Source organism: Athene cunicularia, assembly GCF_003259725.1.
Source record: "Athene cunicularia isolate RWA chromosome 2 unlocalized genomic scaffold, athCun1 chr2_part2, whole genome shotgun sequence".
NCBI lineage: Eukaryota > Metazoa > Chordata > Aves > Strigiformes > Strigidae > Athene > Athene cunicularia.
The window spans coordinates 6,330,720-6,345,180 of NW_020799096.1; the positions used below are offsets into that span (position 1 = coordinate 6,330,720).

Consider the following 14,461-nt stretch of genomic DNA (forward strand, 5'->3'; position numbering starts at 1 on the left):
AAAAAATGTTGTCTAGCTCTTATATACAAAGTATTCAAGGTGGCTGCTGCAAAGGCTGGTGTAGTTTCATGGTTTTAATTAAGCTGCTACCAAAATTTAGATATAACAGAACTTCATAATAATAAAAAGAGAAACCTTACTTGTTTTCCTGAGAACATAAAGCTCCACGTTTTTATGTATCTCCTACTTAGGAAAAAAAAAAATTGTAATATAGGTAATGATAAATAAATTTTACACAGTTCTTGTTTTGCAGAGAACAAACTCATTGCAAAGTATCATAATAATAATAAAAAAACCTGTGTTTAAAAACTGATTCCACTTAAGTAAGAATGCTGCTTTTTTTTTTTTTTTTTTTTTTTTTACTGAGAGGAAGCAAACACACTTGCTATACAGCTGGTTAGAATGCATTGTCATACAAACACTTTAAACTACCTTGTGGTAAAATGCCCACTGAAGTCGATATAATCCACCCACCTGCTGAACCTGGCATGAGAATGTTTCTCCTTAAACTTGAGAACAGCGTGTCGGGAGGATGCCCCGAGGGCTGGAGGAGGGGGATGCTGAACTGCTTGGGAGCAGCAAAATTCTGCCTGAGGGCTGGTGCTCTGTGGACACTACAGTGAGTTTGCAAGACTGGACCATCAGCACTAAACTTTTTCTGAATGTAATTTGATTTTTATGGTTTCACTCGGATCTTTTTCCAGCTCTGAGGTTGTATAAAGATGTGCATGGTTCCCTGCACGATTTAAGTGACATGAATGATTTATATAGGGCACAAGCCAGGGAAGTGTTCCTTTGTGGGTGACGAGATTGATCTGTGTTGATGAAGTGCCCTGTATGGCAGCTCTCCGTAGGGTCCCCAAAAGACTGCTCAGGGCCTTTGTCACAGAAGCACGTCAGGATCTGCGCATGTGATGCACCATGGGGTCTGGGAGGGGCTGGCAAATGCTGCCTTGGAGCAGTAGCCCAGAAATAAACGACTGTCTGGATGTGTCACATGGGAGCCCTGCAGGGACTCTGGCGTGCCAACATGTCAGTGTAGGGAAGCAGGGAAATACTGCATGGGAAAGGGAGGACAAGCTGCAGGGATGGTGCGGCTGGGAGGACTGGCATGAGCTGAGGAGTGGGGCCAGGAGAGGCAGGAGGCAGTAACCCAGTCCTTCAGTCGCCTCTTCTCTGGCTATGACTTTGTAAGTGGTTGTGTATAAAACCCAGATATAACTACACAGAGTGATGGTGGTGTATTCTCCTTGGAAAAGTGCCTGCGTTTTCATTTTAAGGAGGGTCCCTGCTCTGTTACTACTTGTAAATACTCTTTATCAGTTATACCAGATGCTACAGTAGATGTCTTTTAGTGGCTCCTGAAAAATAGAGAAGATTGACTAGACACCATTTACACTGGGTTTTGCCATTTGGAGTACATATATATTACAACTTGCTTGAAAACAGAGGGCCCAGGTGAGCCCTCACAACAGTGACATGCAAACCCCTCCTTGTACTGAATTTGACACTGGCACTGTGCAATTGCTGAAGCTACAGCGCCAATCTAAAATATGCATGCTGCTCAACAGAAATGAGGTGCAGGCTCTTTCCAGTCAGTGTCTGTCCATTCATGATGGATGGGGCTCGTGGGGGACCTCTGCTTTCCTTGGTGCAGGTCCTGGTGTAGCTTTGTGGAGCATCGTCTGTGCTAGATGTATTCTGGTTTGGACAGGACCTGCATCTCCTGCCCTCCATCACTCCTGTCCCGGAAAGTCCCCCCCAGCCTTCGATTTCTTCTTTCCCTAAAGAAAATAAGGAATGGTCAGAATTAAAATAGCAAAAAATAGGTAGTTGTCTTAGGGTCTGTGTTTATGTCTTCCCTCCCTTGTCAGGGGGTAGTAAGAGTGACAGAAAAGGGGTGATACTCGAAAGGAGGGCAGAGGCGGTTGCTGAAGAGGCAGTAGATGAGGGGGTTGATGGCACTGTTCAAGGCTGGCAGGTTCTGAATGATCACGGATGCGTAGAAGCGCTCCTTGGTCTCAGGGAGTATGTTGAAGTTGTCCAGGATATCAAAAAGAAAGTAAGGGCTCCAACAGAGAACAAATGCTGAAAGACAGTCGGAGAGAGGAAGAGCTTGACATTAGATAGTTTAGCTATTTAGGGAGGTAATCACACACACACAGAAAGACTGTCATAATACATAAATATTTGTTCATGCAAAAAAAAAAAATCTCTCCCTGTTCAGGGTCTTATTTAAGAGAATAGTTATTAGACTGTGCTTTTATTTGTCTTTATTTTTATTTTAATGCCCATAAAATATATTATGTGTGCTCTTCTAAGTGTTTAGAGTGCTCCCTCTAGACATATCGAGGCACTTTTGAACACTACACAACACATAAAGGCTAAATAGGTAGCCAGTTAAAGCATCATCTGTTATAGTGAAGCGCTCTTTTAATGGTCCCCTGAGTGAGCAGCCAATCTAAATGTACACACCACTGAAGTGCTGCTCTGTGACAGCACTGCCTGTCACAGACACCTTTAAAAAGGGGCTCTTAGACACCCAGGAGCAAGGAATGACACCGTTTCACGCCACATGGCAGACCAACGTGTCATTTTGCATGCTGGTTGGAGGTGTACATGGAGCATGCAGGAAGACTCTCTAATACCTGTACGGCAATTTAAGAGATTAATTTGGGGAAGGGAAGAGAGGACTGTATTGTTCATAGCCCCTGCTTTTACTCAGAGGTGGTAGAAATACAAACGCCACAGGTCTACCTTTATTTGCAGGCACAGGGAATGAATCTGTCCCTCACAAATTTCTGTGTCATCTCCTTTCACAAAGTCTTTGAGTCAAGATTTGCATAGAAACACAGGGACAGGCAGTTCACTCAACTAATCTACAAGTACCTGAGCTGCAGATGTACAGGTATCTGTGAAATCAGATCCCTGACCCAAGTGATACAGCAGACCAACCTCGTGATTATTTTCTTGCCACATTAATGAGTATTTCTCATTACCTGAGAGCACTTACTGAATGTGCAAGGAAGAGGTAGACTCCCCTCTTGTTTTCTAGAGTAACCAAACAGGCGGTGTCAATGCACAAATACCGGGAAAATAACAATATGCAGTGTCAGCGTATGGATCACAGCACTGACTATGCTGAACTTTGAGCGGCTTTAAAGAAATCCATGAATTAGGTTAGGTGCTTTAATCTGTTTACGCATCAAGAGATCATAGAATGTCTTAGACTGGAAAGGACCTTAAAGATCATCTGGTTTCACACCCCTGCCATGGGCAGGGACACCTTATTATCAAGGTCCTTTGAAATACTAAGCACCCAGGCGAGCACTTAACATCTGATGGTATTGCAATAGTAGTTGTTTCTGACAAAAGCTTTCTCTGATTGCCACACAGAAAATTTCAGACACAGAGAAGCTGTTCTTGGGCTTCTTAACAGCATGAATCACACCAGCCTCTCATGTCTGCAGAGATACTGCTAAACAATGAGCTAAGCACCTCAGTAGTAGCTATTATAACAATATCATCCAATCTGAATTTTGTGTAGCACTGGAAAGAGTAGCAACCTCTTTTTCAGTGGTAGGGCATGGCTGTCAGCCCTTAGGAGTAAATAGCTTCCGTTCCCTTCCTGACTGTCTCTGGCAGCTAATCACAAGCCCTGTGTGATGCTGCCTTTATTTATCAAGATAGAATGTCACCCTCCTCATTCCATCAGAATAATGTCATCTCCCTGGGAGATGGAAGACACCTGTACTGAGTCATCTGCTGCCCAGTCGGGAGAGAAGAGCTTGTTCTTCCCACTTCAGTGGGCAACACGCTTCTGACATCAAATTCAATTGCGCTGCATCCCTCGCCTCTCCTTCCTCTCCCTTGCATCACCTCAGCACCTAACATCGCATGCATAGTCTTTAAGACAACTCAATTGTCAAGTCTTTTGTCAGTTTCCATGTGAAGGAGGATGACCCTTTCCTTTGTTCCTTTTAGGAAATGTCCGTCCTTTTCTCTCTTTATGCACATGAGAGGCTGTGTATGTAATTTGATTTGAGGTTTATGTCAGATGCCTAAAATAGGAACTTATCAGCCAGGGGAGAGAGGAAGGACAACATCAGAAGGCAAGTCAATCGGTGTAAGTAAAGCTCCTTCTCTAAGCCATATACTGCACTTTATCTGCTGCTGACAGAGGGAGCTGAGGAAGACCAGCTTCCTAACATCAGCATCCCCCCTAGCTACCAGCTGTGGGGCTTTTCACTTACCAAGGATAATTACGATGCTGTACTTGATTGCTTTCACTTTCGCCCTGGATATGAACCCACGACTGCTGTAGCCAGCAGAGGTTTTGCCACCTGGGGAAAGAACAGTTCAGCTAGTAAAAGAGCAGGGCTGGCTCATGGATGTGTCAGAGTGTACCTCCATAGGCAGAACAGTGATACATATCCCATACTTCCATGATTCTTCCAAGGGTTTGGTAGTTCCAAAGGGTTTGGTACTTCCTGACATTCAAACGCTTGTAAACCTGCTCAAATTGTACACTCAAAACCTGAGCCAACCAAAAATCAAAAAGGGAAATGTAAGCAGAAGAGATCGTCCTGAAGCATTGTGGCACTTGGCTATTCCTGATCCTCAACACTTGGTCAGGAAACCCACTGCCTACGTGCCCATGTGCTACCACAGCCACAGAAACACTAGAGTGGTGTTGTAGGAGACATTTTCTGAAAGGAACAGGCAGCTGTAATTAAGAAAAGAGAAGGCACAACCTGGCAAAACTGACTACCTTTTAAATTTTAACTGTATTTCAGTCAGAAGGATTTTAAAAGCTACATACTCCATTCCTTTAGCCTCTTACTCTTTTTGATGCTTTGGATAGTCAGTCATGCATTTTACTCTCCATGTTGACTCAGTAATGAAATACGAAATGCTGTTAGACTAGCTTTTCAGAAATGAAGTGTGGCTTGAACTGAGAAGCAAATTCTATTCAGTCTCACACCAAAGCTGGTTGATCTCATTTCCTCTGAAGTCACATTAATGTTTTTGAGAATCAAGTTCCATATTTGAATAACAGTACCAGCATGATTGCAATAACATGCCTGATTTCATTATTAATGTCAATTTGCTGTTCATGTTGCTGGGTCAGAATAATTAGGTTCACCATAGTGAATACACAAGAAGGTCATTTTTTATCAAAACATCTTTAAACTCTTGTAGTCTAAACTTAAGATTGGAATTTTGATTAATGTAGTTAGAAATAACTATACACAGCTTCTTGTGCCTCATAAAAACTGCATATCAAGGCTGGGTAACTGTAAAGGAAAAAATATAAATAAAAATAATATGGACTTGTTATCAGAGAAATATCTCATGTAGAATCTTGAAGTTAGTCCATATTTAATTTTACTGTAAATCACTTGGTGACTTATGGAGTAGAATATATCTCTTGGATGAGGAGAATGACATATTTTTCCAGACTAGTTAATACTGATTGTGTCATGAAGGCAGGATCATAAGAAATCAGTCCTGTTCAAGCTTTTTAAAGGAGTAAAACTTATATTTTGATAAATGCCAGGTTATGACACGAAGATTTCTGAATATGTGCAACATCATATTAGGACACTTCCGCCTGTACCAGATATGATCCATGATCCTGCTTCAGGCAAGTACCAGCAGTTTGGACCCATGCTTTGATGTTTCCATTCACCACTTGGCTGCACTAACTGGTTGTGTTGTAAAACACATTAGCGTAAATGAACACTCTCTTCTTCACAACTAATAGGAAAGGCAGCTGACAAGTGGAGATCCTGAAATGATTTGTGCTTTATGCCAAAATATCTCAGAACAGTCCCAAACTGTTTATGGTCTTGGGGTGGAAATCTCAACTAATTTTATGTCTTTCTGTAGCTAGGAATTTCTGATCTTGAACAAAATACAGACTTGCAAGGGCATGTGAAAGCACAGCAAAAGCGTTATCTAAGTATATGCTAGAAGAAAATTATACTGGAAATGGATGAAGTTCTAGGAATAGGGATTCTAAGTTCTACAATAAGGATCTTTCACATTTTAATTATTTTCTCACAGATGTTTTCTAGAATTTTTCTAAAGGGTGTTTAGTGTCAAAGGAAAGAAGGTAAATGTAGAAAAGAGTTATGAATGAGGAATTACAGAAACTCCATTCCCACAGCAGTGACGAGGGCCCAATGTGACACTGCATGTCCAGGCATTCCTGGATTTGGGGGGACCGGCCGGATTTGAATCACAAGGCTGGAGACATGTGTGTGCTGAGACTCACCAGGGCAGCTGGATATGATGACAGCTTGAGCTTTGCTCTTCATCCAGATGGTTCGAATCACGATTGAGTATATAACACTACAGAAAGGAAAGAGTCGTTGGTATTATGAGGCACAGTAAATTTAACTGACATCCCAGACATTCGTGCTCTATGAATACACTTATCTATGTGTAAGGAGCTCATACAGATGATGAGACTGCATAGGAAGAATAACAATAATAATGACAACAACAGTAATAAATAACATACGACTCTCCTGTAGTACTTTTCAGAAGCAGATCTGAAGAGTTGTCACCATGGAAGTCGTTATCGTTGTCCTGGCTTTGCAGATGTCAAGTCTGAGGCTCAGAGGGAGGCAGTGGTTTGACCAGATTTTGCAGGCAATATCTCACTGGGGAGTTTGAGCAAGCCAAGGCCAAATCTGGTTGGTTACCAGCCCTGGAACACTATCCCTGAAATGGGGGAAGTGAGGGGAGGGACCTGGTTTTGCTGTGTGTACACTTCCCTTTTGGTGTTACTTTATGAGTATGAAGCTGACAAATAAAATGATACCATGGGGAATTTGATAGGGGCAAGATCCATGAGAAACACAACGAAGTACTGCGGTGCTCACTTTCGGGTCTCAAGGTCCTGGGTCGGAAACCGAGGACAGAAGTATCAGGTACATGGGAAGAGTTGGGTGATTCACAACCAGATCCACCACGATTTGCATATTTAGAGGGGAAAGATAAGAAGTGCCCTAGTCCACAATGACTAGAAGTAGTTATGATCTTTCCCTAGACAATAACAAATGTGGAATTTTATTTATTTAATATAGAATAGGTAAAAATAATTCCTTCAAGCTAAAGAGCTGTTTGAACCCACACCCTGGAGGAGGATACCCTTCAGCAGTTTACATAAAAAAATATGAGGCCTTGCTCTGTCTGCCTGCCTTTTCTTCTGCAAGCATGCAGAATGTGCACGTAAAATCACTAAGCAACAGCATACTTTTGACTGGTGTTTTCCTTTTTGGTCTGCTAAAGAATACAAAAATAATTTATGAATATTTCAGCTAATGTACTCAGGTTGGCATGTTTTCCTGATGTAAAAAACGAGCACCATAACAGAAGTTGTTCTGTGCTGTCTGCAATACACCGTGGTGTTTTGTGGGGCCGGTGTCAGCCTGACCATTAACCGCCATAAAACTTAGTGGTGACTCTGTAAAAAACGTGCGGCTAGGGAGCTTATTTCAGCGTGTTTTATAGAGACAAAAATGTATCTTACTGTAATGTGGTTTACTGTATTATCCGAAGAGACATTATACTTATTAGAGCTTTCAGTCCGATATACAAGCCTTTCCTACAGCCCCCTCAATTCCTAGACATGCTTGCAAAGGCAGTATTTGTGTGCTGTGGAGGTTTCCTTCCTGTGGAAGTTTGAGCCATCTGGCTTCCAGGCTCAATAGGTGAGAGCTAGAAATTTAATGTGCAGTCTGGGCTGTGCAGCAGAGCAGTAGCGTAGTCGCCCAGTTTGGGTTTTGCATGCATCTGCCATGGACTCCAGCTTGCTCTCCTTAATCCCTTCAAAGGTCCAGCATGGCTCCCAGCTGACTTGAACATTTTCCTTTTATCTCCTGGCTTTTCAAGAACCTGTTTATTTATCAGCTGGTGCACTTCAGAGTTCCTTTGTACTTTGTACTGACAATGGTGGAAAATTCACGTATCATTTCTCTGTTGATTGTTCCAATGAATAAGAATGTATCATAACGATAATGATTGTCATCTCAAGAAAATTTCCAGCCAGCTCCTAAAAGTCCGGTTTCTATTTTCTCCCTAATCTGCTCTCTCTAGCTTGATCTTTTTGTTTGCAGTTGAAACAATGTCACCTCTGATGCAAACCTCCATATGTCCAGCAGGACATATTCAGCATTACCTAAGCATCAGGATGAAGGACCCTAACTCTGTAGTCAAAATTCTCAGACTCCCTACTTCTAGCCAGGTGTTGCAAGCATTGAATACAAAGTCAGGCTCCTCAGTTGCTTTCCCTCCGACCCCAGAAATCCTGTCCTTTTGGCTGCAGAGTCTGGTAGGAGCATCCCTTTCAGCAAAAGCCGTTATAGCGGCTGTCTTCTTCATCCACCAGTCATGGGATGTAACATCAGGTGCTGGGATGCACTTGGCATTTCACATAGGAGATTACATGCTCTTTCGTTTGAATCCTTAATTTTTAGAAGTCCAGGGGAAAGTTTAATTCCTGTTTTAATCCAGTGGCTTCTAAAGTGCTGCCAACATAATGGATTTGTACTGGTGCTTTTGCCTCTATTCATCTTTCTTTTCTCTATAGCTGGATCCACTGGAGCCTTCCTTATCAGGAGGGGACCAGAGGTGGTGTAAATATGCTCAGGGTGGGTGTCAGGAAAGACGTGTCACTTGTCGTGCTAGCTACACTTCCCAGCAACCGTTTTGCCAGTCAAAATGATTCCTTTACACTTTGATCTCTCTGGGACTCCGGATCTTATTAGTGCCTAACCTGTCTTTTTTTCCCCCAACTAGGCTGGCATGGACCTAAGAAACTGGAGTTTCCGGAAATGTGTCACCCAAACCTTAAGATCATAAAAGGCATCTGTGTTTGTGTTTCAAGGCCACAACAAAAAGAGAGCACTTACAGAAAAGAAGTGGTATTTTTCTTACAAGGGAAAGGCAGTTTTGTTTCAGAACGCATTTGTAGCTTCTTTCTTTCTGTAAAGGCAGCTGGAAGAGGATGTGGCAGTTGGTGACATCTCGCAGGGTAGAAAGAAATTCCTACTTGATGGAAAACGAAGTGGCAGATGAACAAAGATTAATGGGAGACAGATGACAACTGGTATTGAGATGGACAGGAGGGTGTTAGGCAGTGGTCTGTACCATTCTGACCGTATCGTAATCTCTGATTCCTTCCTCTTGACAACAAGCTACTTAGCCTCCACTGCCAAGATGTAAAAGCACACCATACCCGTTGCCTCAAATCTCATTTTCCAGCACATGTAACACATCTGCATGACGCTTGCTCTTGTCTCCACTGAAAGCACTGGGAGCTGTGATGTACAGTTCATTACGTCTGCATGCTGTCAGGTATTTTTGTGTCTGTAAGTGCGCAGTGCACTGGTCTTCCAGCCCTCACTGGGGATTCTTAGGGGCTATATAAACATGTGTTGTAGTCATTTTATTGCATACTATGATATTAAAATACTATATGAGTTGTTGTGGGCTGTTACTTGTAAGTGAGAGACTAATGAAGAGGAAGAAAGAGCTCAGGTGGAGGAGTCGAACCTGGATGGAAAAGTGATTCCAGACTTTTTGAGAAGGAGCTACTCAGGTTTTGAAGTCCATAGCATAGAAGGGACATGATGTTGATCTGAAAATTTTTCTAGCACTGATAAAATGCATGTCTGGAGAGGTGGCAGGAAAACACAAGCATATGGTTCAGACTATGGATGTATCTCAGCAGATGAAATTCACTACACCTCCAGAAACAATTCAGCTTGATACAAATTCTGAAGGGCTAAGATTCATGTTCATTGTAGCACGTTATTAGTTAATGATGTTGTTTAATATGGCCCTGTTGGTAATTACAGCATTCTTTGTCCACGTAAATAACTAAGTTATGGTTAGTCATACAAATGCTACCATGAATAGTCCCATTCTGTCTTTATTTTTAATTCATAGATCACTTCTGTTTTGGAAAAGAAAATGTCTTCTGTTAAAGCTATGTATTGGTATTAAGAATCATAAGAGTTACTGATCTGCCTGCTCTTTAAATACAGATTTCTAACTTTTTTTTTTTTAAATAAATGATTTCATTGTGGTAGTGTCCCATCCAGCCTCAGTATTTACTAGTAAAATGAGCCTTTACCATGGCAGAAAGTACACTTAAGCTCCCTGCTAATTGCTTGTATTTATCATCCAGCATTGTCTATTGTTCCTTGTACTTTATTTGTGCAAAGTGATGCAACTGCATTATGTTTTATGGTAGCTAATTTACAGAGCTATTTATCCAAAGACAAAAGGCATATGTAACTTCATCTGAACAAATCATTGTAGGCATGTGTAATGGGAAAGTGAATAGACAGGCAGATATTAGAACATATGTGCAAGATCTAGGATTTTTTATTTAGAAATGAAAATTGCAGGCAAAAATGATTGTGCTCCCTGAATCAAGCTCAAAAAATTACCTTTGGTGTTTTTTATTAATGGTATTTTTATTCCCTTTTTATGATTTAATTCAGTCAAATACCTTTTATTTAAACTATTTTTTATTTCATTGCAATGTGTTGGTTTTAGTTCCATATCTTTCCTTTTAACTGATTCTGGTTTTTCTCTTCTAATTATTTTTCTGCTGCTCCGAGGCAAATGTTCTCTTTGGAGTTTTGATTTTAAACAGATGGATATTTTTCCCTCTGTGCTTCAAGAGGAACTTCTGCAATTTTTTTAAACCTGAATTTGTAATTATATTAGATAAATGTCTACGTATTACATTTATCAGGTTAAAATAGAAAAAATATATTTGGCAATCATGAGCAACAGCTAAGAAGATTCTTAATTTCTGGATACTCAAATGCCAGAATATAATTATGGTTTGGCAGAGGGTAGCAATACAGAACAGAAACCCAGTATCTTGCCTGTCTCTCTGTCACAAGACCTGAGGGGACCAGGTGCAAATATTTGCAGAAGAGAAGTCTGTAATCCTGATTTGACCCATATTTAACCTCTGCTGAGCAATGTCCCAAAGGTATTCAGCTATCACAGATACCATTTGAGCTTTGCTTTGCATATCTTGGCACAGGAGAAATGTCTTTGGTTATAGCTGATGACACTTGTCCCAAAATAGGAGAGAACTAATTACTGCAGATTGCCTAATTCGGTTTTCTGAACTTCCTGGGTTTTAGGTAGGTTGTTAATATCAACTGCAGAAAAAGTGGTAGATTAGTCTAAATAAGGGAGAAGAGCAGGCCAAATTTTCAAGTGCTGTAAGGAAGAACCTGTCGCAGGATTTGTGGCTTTCCCTGCCCAACACTAAGACAGTGGGGAGGAAAGAAGTTTTTACATTAAAAGAACAAATATTCTCCCCTTTCCTCAGCTCTCAAAGATAACCACACTCTTGGGTTAAAAATCTATTCACAGCTTTTCCTTCTCTTTTTGTTATTCAGGTCTTGTTCATTTCCACTATAATCAGGTAAAAAACTCTTCACAAAACCACAAGCTGTTTGATAACTGATTGCTGATTCTCCAGTTGTGAAGAAGTGATGGGAACAGTCATCCCAAGTATTTAAATCTCTCAGGGCTGTTGCAGTTTTGTTCATAGATTGCCTTTTTATAGATATGATAAAAAAAAAAAAGGGACAGATTGTTGTTTTCTTCTAGTTCATGTTTCAGCTTGAAATCTATAGGGTTTGCTTACACCATGTCTGGGGGATTAGCTCATCAGTGGAAGGGTTTTCCAAACTGAGCATAAGGTTATCAGATAAATAATTCATTCCATGGGCTGCGGTGTTATGAATAACACACCTCCTGTGAGTTAGTTGAAGGCTGTGTCAGGAACGTGTGAAATCAGCTCTGCCAAGATTGCTGAGGGATGGATAAGAGAAGCTTAAAAGGTGATGGTACCTGGACTGTAGCAAGTGAAAACTGCTCAGCCAAAGCGACGTATCTAGTGTGGAATTAAGTCCTGCACCTGAAAAGTAAAATTTTATCCTTTGTATGCACTTCGGATGAAATACGCCAGAAAAAAGTGCTGTCATCAGTGAACTGCTTTGCTCTAGAGGTTAGGTTTTCAGCATATTCAGGCAGCAGAACTAATTAAGAATTAACTCCGCCAGCCAGTGTCCCACATTGCATCAGGCACCTGTCATGCAGCTAACCCAGAGAGCTTCGGTAGCAAAAATAAAGTAGCTGCGCAAACAAAATGAATTATTGGAGAAAAGGTCTTATTCTTTCTCTTTGTGCACCCTACCTCACTTCCTCAGGAAGTGTGGTGTGTGCCTTGGTTTCTTCTTCTTTATTTGTATTTGTGGCTTCTTGGATACTGATCCTTGACTTTTCAGTTGCACATTTATGGACCGTGTCGACATCATTATACTGTGGCTTTTTTTTTTTTTTTTAATAACATCTTCAGCTAAAGGCCATTAAATTTAAAAAAAATCACAGAATTGCTTCATTTATTAAATAACACCTTTCATTTTTATAACTGACCTTCTAACAAAGTAACACACAACTGCAATGTACGTGATCTCTCTCATTCACCCTTATGAAACAGTGTCTCATTTGTCATCAAATCTACTAGCATCTGAAAGTATTCCGTGGGACAAAACTCTTGCAGAGAAATCCAGTCCCTGCAGATGTTAACAGCCATTCCTTATGTTCTTTAACAGCAAAATGTTTACCAGAGTATTTATATGCTACAGTCACGTCAGGTGGATTATCTTTACACTCCTGGACTGCTGACAAATTTTAAAGAAATAGATGTCACCTTGAGGCTATGTTGACAGATGTATCATCTGGGAAGTTGCAGCCTTCAGTCGTATGCTTGAAACTTGAAAAAAATGTTCTAAAAAGTACCCAGTTCTTTCCAAACTGCATGGCATTTTTTCATAATGTCTCTGCTGACCTTGCCCTGATGGTAATACTCTTCTTATGTGATTTCAGTTAATTCTCTCTGTTCTGAAGAATATAGTATCACTGACACTAGAAATTAATAGGCACAAAAAATCCTTCCCTGTGCTACCCCTCTTCCTTCCTACCACTGCCAGACAACACTTAGGACCTGTCAAAAATTTGACTTCTGCTGTCAAGGATGTGGGAGCATTTGTATTAGTGTGCACCGAAACCAGGAACATTTTTGGGCAGTCAACGGGGACCACACTGCCCCGTGGCTCCAAGACCAGCTTTTTAAGTTCCTGCTCTGCCACAAACTTCTCACATGAAAGTCACTTAAGGTCAAAGCTGAAAAAATTTTAGGATGCTTTATTCATGTCTCAGCTGTCAGGGTAATTTCATGAAATGCCAGTTTCACTGCCTTTTCCTTTCCCCTCATGACTTCATCACCTTCTTGCTTCTGGGGATTTACTGTAAAGCAAGTCACAGAGCTGATCTTGTTTGAGTATCTTCCTTTGACAGGGAGGAGGGGAGCACAGTGTCAGCAGCTCTGAAAATTTTGTTGCTGTGTAGATTTCTTGCCAAACAAGAATATATGCCATGTAAAAGGGAGTGGATGATCCTGAACAGAAAGTGTGCATATCTCTAAGTTTGAGTGTGAAAGAGATGTTTTACACACTTGCGGAATGACTGATAACTGGACTGGTTATGAGCCTTTTTCCTAAAACACTTTAGATGCTGGCTAGAATTTTCTGATTGCTAGCTACTTGAGAAAATTCATAACAAAACTCCCCTTATAGTAACAACCAGCCTCAAAAGTTTTCTAGTGGAATTTTTTTTTCACAGTTAAATTACTTTTTGTCTCTTCTGTGTCTGTTTATTCTTTTTGCTGCTAGTGTTGGGCTGAAGATCCACCTACATTTATTTACATAGTCCCAAGGCTGGGTTTAATACACAGGAAAACATACAAAGAGAAATGATCCTGTCTCAGAAGGAAGAGCGACTGGACAATCTGGGAGTAGCGTTTCTCTACTGCTATCATGTCCTTTCTTTAAGGAGAACTTTTCATGATTTTGTTTGTTATATCTGTTCAATCTGGCACAAAAATGGAAGGCTCAGCAAACTGATGTGTTATGAGCAAAGTATAAAAATTGTCCCTTTTCTCTAGGGAGCAATACTGGTTAATGTTGAACATGTACCAAAAATCAAGCTAGATGAGTTCAAGCACCATGTGGTTTTGATTCTATCATTCAGAGATAAACTTGTTGCCATTAGAAGCTGCAGAACTTAATCTCTCTGATTAAACAGTAAGAAACTTCAAGGCACAACTGAACTGGAAAGGAATGGTCTTTACTATTTAGCTTCTGTAGCCAGTCCTGTCACCACCTAGAAAGGATCAGCCCCCCAACCCTGCTCTCACCTGGGGTGCTAATGAGCAGGAAGCTAATGGACACTCATGGCTCATCACCTGCTGGAAAAGCAGATGGACCAAGAGAGATGTCCAAGGGACATGCAAACATAGCTCCTCTCTCACGTCCCAGTGAGAGATATACCAAATACCAATATATGGGGG

General features: G+C 41.0%; 1 protein-coding gene across 2 annotated transcripts in view; it reads right to left on the bottom strand.

Moving 5' to 3' along the window:
• Positions 1–1,656: 1,656 nt before the first annotated feature.
• The window catches only part of NPSR1 (neuropeptide S receptor 1), a 61,729-nt gene continuing 48,924 nt past the window's right edge, over positions 1,657–14,461 (bottom strand). Inside the window, exons 6-9 of one of the 2 annotated variants that reach the window (XM_026843899.1) lie at positions 6,281–6,357; positions 4,254–4,343; positions 1,908–2,088; positions 1,657–1,784 (exon numbers count right to left, since the gene is read on the bottom strand). In XM_026843899.1, coding sequence (XP_026699700.1) covers positions 1,691–1,784; positions 1,908–2,088; positions 4,254–4,343; positions 6,281–6,357 — 442 coding nt within the window. In that variant the 3' untranslated portion in view covers positions 1,657–1,690. The remainder of the gene's footprint in view (positions 1,785–1,907; positions 2,089–4,253; positions 4,344–6,280; positions 6,358–14,461) is intronic. The other variant, XM_026843900.1, reaches the window with a different exon arrangement.